We start from the raw sequence: 12039 nt of genomic DNA on the forward strand, positions 1-12039 counted from the left end.
AAAAAAAGTCGCCAATGGAAACAGGTTGGTTTATTTTTAATCACTCAAAGAGTTTTGTTTGACTTAGGTTGCATATTCTTGAAAACCTGAAATGTTTAGACAAGCTGAAGTCAGACAACATCCCCTTCATGGCTAAGTGGCTCCTTTCACTGCTGGGGAGAGTGTGCACTGCTGATGGCCTGGAGCTGCCACCCCACACCCCTGGCAGCCCTTCCCTACCTGAAACCCCCCATCCCAGCCAAAGCCACAGCAGATGTTAAGCACCAAGCGCTCTGGAGCAGGGATTGAGCTGCTCTCCCAGGTAAGCAGTGCCAGGTGAATGGCAAGGCACAGCTCACAGCAGAGGCCTGGCTTTGCAGGATCCACACGAGCATTCCAGGAGCCAGCAGGCAGTGGCACAACCCAAGGGATGGAGAACCCTCGGCATCACCCGGCCCTCCAGCTGAGTCCTCCTCCCGTGTCGGTGATGAGGCCACGGCGACGGACACCAGCAGCAAGAAACACCAGCAGCATTTTTATTATTCACCGGGCCTGTGCCCAGGCAGCTTCTGCAGAGGTGCAAAGCCCTGGTGGTGAAATTTTCCAGCCCGTGGCTTTTCCAAAACAGGGAAGAATCAAGAGTGCTGTGGGTAAGGAAGAGAGGCTGCGGGGCCATGCAGCCTCTGTGCCAGGGAACAGGGGCTGTGAGGTTTGCCAAGAGTGGTCGAGAGGAGGGGGATGGCACACGGCAGAAGCAAACCAAGACACTCATGGTGGTCACACAAGATGACTGAGTTCACAACGATGGAATGGGAATCTGGAAGAGTCAGGTGCTGCCAGCCCATGCCCGTGGTGTGACATCCTCACCTTGCTGCTGCCATTAGCACCGTCCCTCTCCTCTGAGGTCCACACTATTGCCTCCTGGTCTCCTCAAGAACCTTGGGTGAGAGTGAGTTTGCTCTCTGAGCAGTGAAAGACAAACTGACCCATTGACTGGCCGACCAAGACAAAAAGAAAGGTCTCACCCTTGGTAGCTGATAACATCCTGGTAACGCTGAAGTCCCCTCGGGCAGACTTTTACCATATTCCACTTCATACAAGACACATTTCAAATGCTCATTAATTTACAGAAATTGCATTTTATAGAAAATATGATACAATGAAATATAAAATGCACTAGGAGCATTTCAAAAATCTATAGAGACGATCTTGCAGCCCAGTTTACCCTCTGAAAGGCGCCCACTCATCACCCCAAGCTCTCGTCCTCTCATTCTCGCTCTCATGTGCACGCGCTCGCTCCCCCCGCCTCCCCCCCTTCAACTCTTAGCATTCAACTTGAGAATCAATAGAGATATCAAAAAAAGCGTGATTATCCCCTGGATAATCACCTCCCAATACTGTGCACATTCTTGGATTTAAAGGAAAATATATCTAAGCACTTTTACAAGTTTTAGCGAACCCACTGCAAAATCGTCTGCAGAATATAAAACACAGGTAATCCAAGATCTCATAGCACATTAATTAAGTGGCTCATAATCCATTAAATGTGGTTTATATTACACATCCATGCAGTCTAAATCATTTTACAAACATTAGACATAAACCCACTAGTCCAAATCAGTAAAGGAAAAATGTAATAAAAAAAGCTAATAACTATTTGTTATTGGTTAAACTGACCCTACATATAAACTAGGTAGTTTGCTACCATTTATAATACTGACGTTGAATTATGCCTGGATGCTGCGAAACCTCTTGCTTACTTGGCAATGCTTGAGCATATTAACCACAAGATACTTAACAGGCCCTCGTTGTACTTCTTCTCCAAAAAAACACATTTACTACAGATAGCAGCGCCTACCCATCGAAGAGAAAGGACACACATTAGCTGAGTTACACGATGTTGTTGAGCTTTGGCTACTAATGCTCCAAGGCATTAATGTGGTACTAGACTAATTCCTTACTTAGGGATGGGAGAAGTGTGGGTAACCTGTCCCTGTCCTTGGCACTGCCTCGGCCGCCGCGCAAACCCTGCCTCAGCCCAGGAGAGCAGCACCAGTGCTGGGCATCCTCAGGGATGGGGGACACCACCTCCACCTCCACCTCCACCTCCTCCTCCACCTCACCCCGGTGTGTCCGTCGCTCACGAGGTCGTGGGAGCCAAAACACGGCGATAGCAGAAAAACAAACAGATGGGCCTTTGGTCATGTCACCGTTTACTTCGGAGGGTTTAGGCAAGGGCTGTCGGAGATTTCTGTTGCAATAACCAAAGGCTTTATCAATGCTATAGTTCTATGCAGCTACATTGAGTGTGACCACGGGCTGGCAGAGCCCTCTGGTCAGTATTTTGCATCTGATAACACTGAATTATATACAACATGATGACTAGTTCACCACCTGCTGAGGCTTAAAGATGGCTGTTAAGATTTTGACTCAAAACATCTCCCTCCCTCCCCACCCCCCCATCTTCTTCCACCCCAGAATGAGTCACCCCCTTAAAAAAAACCCAACAAAACAAAACGAAACAAAAAAAGGCAAAAAAGAAACAATCTCCACAGTTCCTTTTTGTTAACTCCTTCCCAGCTAGAACTGGCTTAGGGTCACAGGGAGTGCTGCCCAGGATGGTTGTATGTTTGTTTTCATCACTCCTGAGATTGAAGGGAATCTGACACATGCACCAAAAGGCACTTTCAAATATATATATATATATATATATTTTAAAAACAGTGCTTCTGTTCTAAGAAATTCAAGTTAAGACAGAGTGCCTTTCACTCTCTTTAGTCATAAAGCAGGTAAACGAGCAATATCCCAGCTGACATTAAAAAAACAAAAATAACCCAAAAAGAAACCTGCAGCAGAGACAAGTGTTCATGCGAGACAGCTCAATATTCTAGGAAAAAAAAAATACAACAGAAAAAAAATGAAATAAAAAAAAGAAACCTCCTATATCACCACTAAAAATAACAATACAGTCAGCAGGGGATATTAATTAAAAAAGCTGCCACATCTGTACAGTTCTTGCTCCTGCATCGGCTCTTTTCGTTAACGTTGTCTGTGGGTTTGTTGTTTTTTTTTCTTTGTTTCCTCTATTTTTTTCCTTCTTTTTTTTTTTTTAATTTCTTTTTTTGTTTTGTAACAAGATGAGGTCAGTTTAATCTTCCTCTCCTCCCCCGTACATGTCTGCCAGTTTCTTGAACCGGGGCCCCCAGTCGTTCAGGTAGTCGTAGTCCTGGTCCCCGGAGCTGGAGGAGTTGAGGGAGCTGACGGAGCCGGCGGTGGAGCCGCTGCCCTCGTAGTCAAAGACCAGCAGGGAGTCGTAGGGGGGGGCTGTGGGGTCGTTGTCTGCTGCACGCAGGCCCTGGGGGGGTGAACACAAGGTGTTAATGCCCACCGTGGGGTTTGAGGGCTGGGGGGGTGTTTGGGATCCCCGCAGCACAGCTAAAAGGGAAAAATGAGCGTCCTGTTCTTGGATGCACCTCCAGGTAGAGACCTCTCAGCTGCCCCCAGCAGAAAACCACCAGTGTAACCAAATCACTCCCAGTGTCCCTGAAAAGAGTTGTTATTTCCAGTTGTTTATTTCCAATGATCCATTTCTGGATCTGGAAAGCTTTCTGTCCTGGCCAGGGTGCCCTTGCTGGGGTTGCCTGTAGAGATTTCCAGCTTAGTCAATGAAACAAAAACCAGCACCCTTCCTCTCCCACCAATATTTTAATTCTGGTGTTTTCATTCCTTTCAGAAAACAAATTAAAAAAAAAAAATCACTCCTGGTAAAATTCTGCACTTAGGACAGATGTGGGGTGTGGAATCCTGGGCAGAAGGCTGGGGAGCATTGCTGCTCCTGTGCAGTGTGGGCAGCAGTGTGGGCAGGCCATGGAAATGGCCTCGGGATATGGAGAAAAAGAATTGCTTTGCTGCAGAGCCCAGCGTCAGGAAAAGCCTCATGGAATAGCCCTGCAATAAAGCAAATGTTCCACATTCCCACCTTCAGAAGCCCTGGCCTCAGCGTGGGGAGATGGAATGGTTTCAGCAGCAGGGGTGTGTGTGAGGAGAGTGAGTCTTCATGGATGTGTGTAAATGTGAGTGAAGGATGGGCAAAAGGACAAAGGAAGAAGGAATTTTAATGATGAAAATGAGAAAAGCACAGCAGGAAATGCATATAATAATAGAATTAAATGGCTGTAACATTTATTTTTCTGGCTTAGGAAATGGATGGTGTGCTTTGTCTCGGAGGAAATAATGCATTGATTGGTTTGTAACCACTCAATCACTCAAAACTAAAAGTGGGATAAGAAATACCAACTGGATAGATATTTGTACAGGCAGATAAAGGAGAAGTAATCTAACATAAAATAAAGGAACTCTCTCTGATCTGAGTCTCTCTGTGCTGCAAGCTCTTTGAGGCTTTAGACCAAACAGAGCTTACGAGGAAGGCACAGACTGCTGAAATAATTACAAGTCCAGGAGCCACAAATGGCTCATTCTGCCTGGGTTCTGAAAAGCATGGTGTTTGTGACACCCACAAGACTGAAATCCTGGGCTTTTTGCTGGTTCAATGCCTTCATTAGGCCAAGCCCTGCATCCTCTGCTCATACCAACCCTTTTCCTGGCTGCTCTAGCTTTGAAGATGCAACACAGGACCCCCTGCAGAACATACCTCGTTAATAAAATCACCAATATCCCCTGGATGTGGGATTACTGGTCTTATGGGATACTGTGGCTCAGCACCAATAGGTCTTTCATCCACCCTTCTGACTCCAGGTGTCTTGTTCAGCACGTGATCCATGGTCTCTGGCTGCTGCAGCTGGCTTAAATCGTAATCCTGTGGCAAATGGGAAGGCACAGTGTGAAACCCAGAGCTTTCCCTTCACATCACCTACTCACTCCATGTGCAAACAAGTCAAGGGCTCTAATTCTCTTTCAGCTGAAGTTTGATGGCAAATCTTATCCCTGGGTATGTAGCACCTCCATCTGAATTACAGATGAACCTGACCTCTGAGGAGCTCATAAAATTGACTTCCTAAGAGTGTACCTTATAAGTTAAATTAAGTATTTAAATACTTTCTGAATATTTCACACAGTGTCTAAATATTTGGGATAAAACCTTGGTTTTTGTTTGTGTGTGCATAGGTGTACACATAACTTTTTTGACAAAATACACAATATAATGTAGAGACACAGAGTTAGTAGACATATTATTGCAATTACATTTCTACAGAAGTAAAAACATTAAAATGTGTATTGCATTTATGCATGTAGACTTTTCAAAGTAATTATGTTCTTTTTGCTTGTGAAAAAATCCCAACAGAATAGGTTTCTATCACGAAATGAGAACCAGGTAATATTTCATTAAAAATGTATTAATGTAGGTAATGGTGTTTTGCTGCTTATCCTTTTGCTGTTATTTTTAACGAATCCTTCCTAAAATATTTAAGCCTAGTGTGTAGTTGCCTGAAACCAGATACTTCAGCTACTTGGAATGCTTAGAACAGTGCTTTGTTCTACCAGGAAAACTATCCTTTTGCTCAGATGGGGATGACTGAATCTCCAGGAGCAATATTTATAAATAACTTGATAGTGACAGGAAAAAAAAGAAATGTCATATGCAAGGATTTTTCTGTGGAATAAGAACTTTTCAAGGTTTGGGTAAACTCCTGCCTCAGAGTTTTCCATGGCAGCTCTCACTGGGCTCACCTGCTCACCACCAGGACCTCCATGGCAGGATGTGCTGCAGTGGTTTTGGGGGATCCCTAAGCACTGACCTGGAACCATGCAGTCCAACTCAACAAGCAAAAATAAATCCATTACACAATGTACAGCCACATCATCTGCATGAACATCATATTTGAGAGTGTCCTGGGCTCTTTACTCGTGTTTGGTAGGAGTAAAAAACCGGTGACTTCAACGTAAGTGACCCAAGTTTGCTATTTTAGCTGAGGAATTGGACAGGAAGCAGTGGAAAAGCACATCCCACCAGGGAAGTTTTCATGCAATATCAGCACTGGTGTCTGTAGGAAGAGCCACTGGAGGAAAGCTGACGTGCTCAGGCAGCCTGTGGCTCAGGGCTCTGTCACCCAGCACAGCTTTGCCACCGCGCGCTGCGTCGCGAGAGAAAATCCCCAAATCTCTTTAGACATTTCTTACAAACCATGTCCAGAAATTAAAAGAAATTAAAGGCACATTAGAGATGATTAAGGAAATGCAGGGAAAGCCCACAGAAGATCAAGCAAGCCGCAGGGGTGGGCAGGGCAGTAGCTGCTGGCTGGTTTTACTAAGATCTCTGGTAAAATACACAATTTTAATGACTTAAATAACAGAAATATGGTTTGAACATGAGTGTCAATGGATTTATAGTCCTTCTCCAGGAAGCTGCCTAGGGAATAGAAAAATCCCTGCGGCACTGGCCCCTTGGCATGGTCCTGCTTGCACAGGAGGGTGTCCCAGTCATATCCTAAATGTCCTGGACCTGCTGTCCCTTCATCACATCAGGGAAGCCAATAAAGCTACCAGGTCACAAATAAAAGTACACAACCCTTTGCATGTATTTTACTAAAAATAATGTGGCTTCTGCCTTTTTTGAGAGTACAGATTGCACAGCTGCTCCTTGGCCACAGCTCAGGGGCTCTTCTCACCTGATCCTCCTCTCCACCTCCCTCTTCGTCGTACTTGAGGATGTTGTCCCTGACGTCGTCCTCGGGGTCGATGAGCAGCTGCTTGGTGTGCCGCTCCTTCTCCCGCCGCTTCATCCACACCACGAAGAGCAGGACCATGGCTGCAACGGGGAGAAGCTGGGTCAGCTGGGACCTCCTGCAGCACCAGGCCAGGCTGAGGGAGTCCTAACTCCTCACCGACCCCTGCCCACTGCAAGGAACCTCACTGGCTGCTGGCAGGAGGAATAAAATGTTAACCTATTGTGTGGTCTCATTTTTAAAGGAGAGATCAGTGAGAGCTGTAAATACTGTGACAGATTCCCACTACAAACATTTCTTTAAGATCCATCACTGATGCTGATTGAGCTGGTATTAGTCAGGAGTAAAACACACAATCAAAGCAGAAGAAACCAGAAAGTGTGAAAACTGCAGCTCTCTGAAAATATTTGATCTGAATCCTGAGTTTTCAGGATTAGATTTCCACCTTTATTTTATTCAGGGATATAAAGATGGAGGGAAGAGAGCTGCAGAGAAGGAAACAGGTGCAGATACCCAACATTTGTGCACAAGGGGCTGTTCCAGCAGCGTGGCACAGGTTCAGCCCATTCAGCTCATGAGCCCTGACTGTGACAGTCTCTGCTGTTTTCTGCAGTTGGCCAGGCAAGACTGATCTGGGGAGGATGCACAACACTGAGTCCTGTAATCCAATTTGGCCTCCATCATATTCTTCTTTGGTCCATGAGGGAGGCTCTTTAGACTTCTGAGATCAGATTAGCCAGGACATTAGCACATGCACTTGGCCATCGACTTGGAAAGCAAATCTCAGATCATCTGAAATCCTTTCAGAGAGCAGGGCTAGCTTTGCAGAACGAAGGAGAGCAAATCTGGTAGCACACAGCCAAGCTCCTCAGGCATCAGCATTTGCATGCCAGGCTTGGCTAATCTCTCCCAGCACAGTAACAGTGAGAGATGAGCAGTTCTTGAATCATGAGAAATTTTTCCCTTATAAAACAACTTTACTCACAGGGAACACTGGCTCACTGTTCCACAACCTCACCCTTCAAAGGGATACCCACATCCCAGGGGCTGGCTGTGTGCTCCCTGTGAATTACTGCATGTGATTACCGGGGAACTCAAGTCTCCATTGACATAAGGCAGCCAGATCTTGTCTTCTCCAAGAATGTGGTAATATGTAATTTTCATTCTCATCCTCAGTAGCTGCAAATAATGCCCTGAACAGTCACAGTTCAGCCTGGGCAGCTGCTGCAGTCACACCTCCCACTGCCTGCTCTCCCCTCCATTCTCCATGCAAGCCCCACACTGAGCTGCAGTGGTGGCAATTTGCAGGAGAAGGGAGCAATGGATGGACAGTGGAGGTGGGAACAGGTGTCCCAGGTTCATTTCACCTGGATCAACCCTCAGCTGTGCCAAACCAACACAGCCAACACAAGCAAACTCAGGCAGGATGTGAGATCCCAAAGTTTGGGGTTTTCACTTGAGACCAGACCCTGAGGACATGGATGGGCTGTCCAACTTGCAGGAGGAGGTGGTTAGGAGGATCCAAACTCTTCCTCCCAGCACCAAAGTGTTTATACCCAACAGGAATTCAGCCAAGTGAGCGAAGAGGACTGGACAGCTAATTACTGCCATTGTGTGCCAACTGGCACATCCCTGCCTGCCAGCTTACAGAATTGTTTTCACATAGTTCAGTATTTCTTTAATGCTTATCCCAGATCTATTCAAGAAAGAAAAAAAGGAAAAGGAAAGAAAATGTAACTCTCATCTGTAATATAAAACCTCAGCTATTTAGCAGACTATTGAAGTCTTTTTTTCATTGTTCCTTTTCAAGTCTCTCACAACAAGACACCTGACTGGTCCACAAAGACAATATTATAATGGTTACTGGGGTTTATCTTTTTATTTCCCTTTTTTTTTTTAAATGATACTTTTTCATGCACTTGTGGAAAAAATGGTGCCATTAATGCCTTTACAGCTACCTTGGAAAAAAAACCACCTTCAAAGTGTCAATGGTGGATGTAGTGCACTCTCCTTCCTTTTATTCACTCTGCAGAATGGGAAGTGCTATTACTGCTGTTAGAACCGTTTTCGCTCTGCATGTAGTTTTCCTTGAAATCTATTGTCTTCACCCTTCACAATTTTTTACTGCATTGCTCTTCTAAATGTGTTATTTGTGCAGCTAATACATCAGGTAGCAAGAAGAAGAAAAATACCCCTTTGAGCAAAGGTAAAGGCATAAACTTCCTTCACAGGAGCAATCTTGGATCTGTCCCCTTGTTTCTTCTTCCTTTTAAAGTCATCCAACTTTGACCTGCTGACTCTAAAATGGACAAATAGCACAAGAAAATCCCTCTTCTGCCTTCTTCTAGGCTATTGTTTAGAGGTCATGATATGAAACAGATAGAAAGGAGGCAAAACACTGGAAGGATGTAACTGTAAAACTGCTCATTGCAAATTACATTTTTCATCACTGATACAGTGCTTTGCAGCTCTCCAAGATAAAAAAAAAAGTCAATTAGAATTACAATGAATGTAAAAATAAGCTTTTGTAATAAAACCCGTAATTTAAAATGGGATAATGTATCTGAAAATGGAAAGAGGAATCTCTTAAATCAAACGTCCTTCAGCTGAAGTTAATTTCAGTCAATAGGATTTTCAACCGTTTTAAATTGTATTTTAGCACTGGATTTACACAAGAGCAGCAAAAAGAAGACCTGTGTTTCATCACCTCTGTGGCTCCCATGCAAACTTTGAGCCCAGGGGCAGCAGCAAAACGAGGTGAGGCTGATGAACACCTTCATCTTCATCAGGGCGTGCAACCACGGTGTCCCAACAACCACCCTGGCTGAAGGGAGCAGCCAAAGCTGGGAATGAGGGCAGGAACTGGGCACTGTGGCTGGGCACAGGGATGTTCCATCAGCTCAGCTGGGCTGGGAGAGGAGCAGGGGCTGCACAAACACCCAGCTCCTTCCCCACGCTCCATGCTGATCCAGCAGATCCATTACACACCAAGCCCTTCCCAGCACCAGCCCAGGGTGTGGATGGAAGTCCAGGGGTGACCCATTCTCCTAATGTACCATGTCATGTCCCCATGAGGTGACACTTGCAGCATACGTTGCTCTGTCTGCTCTCTGTTAAAACACACTGGGGGTAAATATTAAATGTGATTTAGCACCATAACTCCCATTAGCTTTAATGAGAGTCCCATGGATTCATCCTGTGTTTCTTGATTAATATTTACCTCATTGTTCCTTTCAGCGCTTGTTTTTATCTATTCCTACTGTGCCAATTCCTGCTTGAAGTTATAATGATATAATTTTTACTTTTTAGATGTGCACACACATGGTTATTGGTAATGCTCACGGAGGCTTGGGACTGACAGCACTCCTGGGAAAAAGGGAGAGTTTTATCTTGAGGAAAGGGATGGCCAGTCCTTCTCTGTGATGTATCCCCAGTACTCCATCATTTCTGACAAACTGGGAATCCTTCCTCTAAAAACACCCATAATCTCCCTAATCCAAGGTAATTTTAAAAGCAATGGGAATAACTACTATTCTTCTTTTCCTTGGAACAACCAGAAAAACATAGTTATGGACTGGCTCTGCAAGGGACTAGCCCAGCTCTCATAACCAGTGTATCTGGAACTGGGAACCAGTATATCCACAGCCAGCCAGACATGAGAGCTGTGGGAGAATCTGACAGAGAAATCTGGAGGAACCCTTCAACCTTTTCCTGCAAAATGTGGATGAGCCTATCACATTTACCACTTACAAGTTGTTGTCAGCTGTAATAATGTTTGCAAAGCTACTGGAAGTCTTAGTAAGACAGGTCTGACACAGGCAGAGCTCATTTTGCTGATGCTGCAGTGGAGGTTTGAATGCAGATGTGTGAACCACCTCCCCAGCCCAAGCTCAGGGACCTGCCCTCTGTACGGAGCTTGAAAAACACAAGCTATAGGAAAGAGCAACAGGGAAACATGAAGGAGGGTAGATTTAGAGCAGATTTTGGGAAGAAATTCTTTACTGTGAGGGTGTGGCACAGGGTGCCCAGAGAAGCTGTGGCTGTTCCATCCCTAGAAGTGTCCACAGCCAGGCTGGGCGCGGCTTGGAGCAACGTGGGATAGTGGAAGCTGTCCCTGCCTGTGACAGAAGGGTTGGAAGAAGATGAACTTTATTTAAGGTCCCTTCCAACCCACAGCAGTGTGTGGTTTCAGGCCAGGCCCTGTGGTACTCACTCAGCAGGATGATGATGCAGATCAGGATGGCAATGATGGCCCCCGTGCCCAGCCCCGCGGCAGCCACGGCCCCGATGGTGGTGCAGTCGCCGTTCTCGTCACACGGGCACACCTTCACCTTGATGACAGAGGTGTTGTACAAGGGGGGGTTTCCTGAGTCTGTCACGATGATGGGCACATCGTACACTCCTGCTTCCAGGTACATGATCCGCAAACTGAGCTGGGCATAGTCCCCTGGAGACCAAGACAGACAGACAGACAGATGACAGGCACTGGTGGAGCCTTGCAGCCACACTTGTGCAGGCTTCTCTGTTAGAGCCCTCTTCTGAGCCCTGCAGAAGAGGTTAGCAACAACACACCTGGGCAGGACAGCTTCAGACCTCTGTCCCAACAGTCTGGCCAACAAGCAGCCTGTGCTTTGTGAAGTACTGTGTGCTCTCACTGCTGCACTCAACTACCTGCATGCCGATTGCAAATCCACTTGCATGAGTTCAAAATGGCATCAAACACAAATAGGAACACATGGGTAATGCTTCCTGAGGCTGGGATGTCCCTGGCCACTTGTGCAGCAGTTGTGCACTTCTGTACTCACTCACCCTTTCCCCTGAGGATTTTGGGAACTCACTGATGACAGGCACAGCCAGGTAATTCTGTTGTGACTGAGCCCTGAGCTGTGAGGGCACGAGCTGTTGCCCCTGGTCTAGAACCCTCTGCCAGACCTCAATGAGAGGGACCATCATTGAAGCCAAAACCAGCCCACAACTCCATGATATTTTCCATCCTCTTCTGAAACTGCCAATAAGCAGAGCAATTAGGGCCATTTGTGGTTGCATGCTGCAATATAAAAATCCTTCACATACTGGTAATCTTCACACTTACCTAGCCCTCCTGGTTCCATGGTAAATTAAAAGGCTGCCTTTATGCAATTATGGTCAGAGAAATGAACATTGATCCTGATTGTGGCTTATGACAATTACACTGGAGGAACATAAGGAAGACTGATAATAGCTTTTTTCCCCTTGGCCATTATGGATGATTTATACTCTGTTCACTACTGATAACTGTTCATAATTATGAACTGCATTAAAAAAAGCCAAGTGCCAAGGCTCTTAGAGTTATGCTGCAGGTCTGATACAAATCATTCCTGATTAACTATCATGTCTA

The 12039-nt window shown here is 45.7% G+C and overlaps 1 protein-coding gene across 1 annotated transcript in view; it reads right to left on the reverse strand.

Annotated features, from left to right (window-relative positions):
* Nucleotides 1-2661: 2661 nt before the first annotated feature.
* The window catches only part of CDH4 (cadherin 4), a 413863-nt gene continuing 404485 nt past the window's right edge, over nt 2662-12039 (reverse strand). Inside the window, exons 13-16 of the mRNA XM_059862675.1 lie at nt 10876-11109; nt 6606-6745; nt 4631-4795; nt 2662-3334 (exon numbers count right to left, since the gene is read on the reverse strand). Coding sequence (XP_059718658.1) covers nt 3128-3334; nt 4631-4795; nt 6606-6745; nt 10876-11109 — 746 coding nt within the window. The 3' untranslated portion in view covers nt 2662-3127. The remainder of the gene's footprint in view (nt 3335-4630; nt 4796-6605; nt 6746-10875; nt 11110-12039) is intronic.

This window comes from Haemorhous mexicanus, chromosome 18 (genome assembly GCF_027477595.1).
Source record: "Haemorhous mexicanus isolate bHaeMex1 chromosome 18, bHaeMex1.pri, whole genome shotgun sequence".
Lineage (NCBI taxonomy): Eukaryota > Metazoa > Chordata > Aves > Passeriformes > Fringillidae > Haemorhous > Haemorhous mexicanus.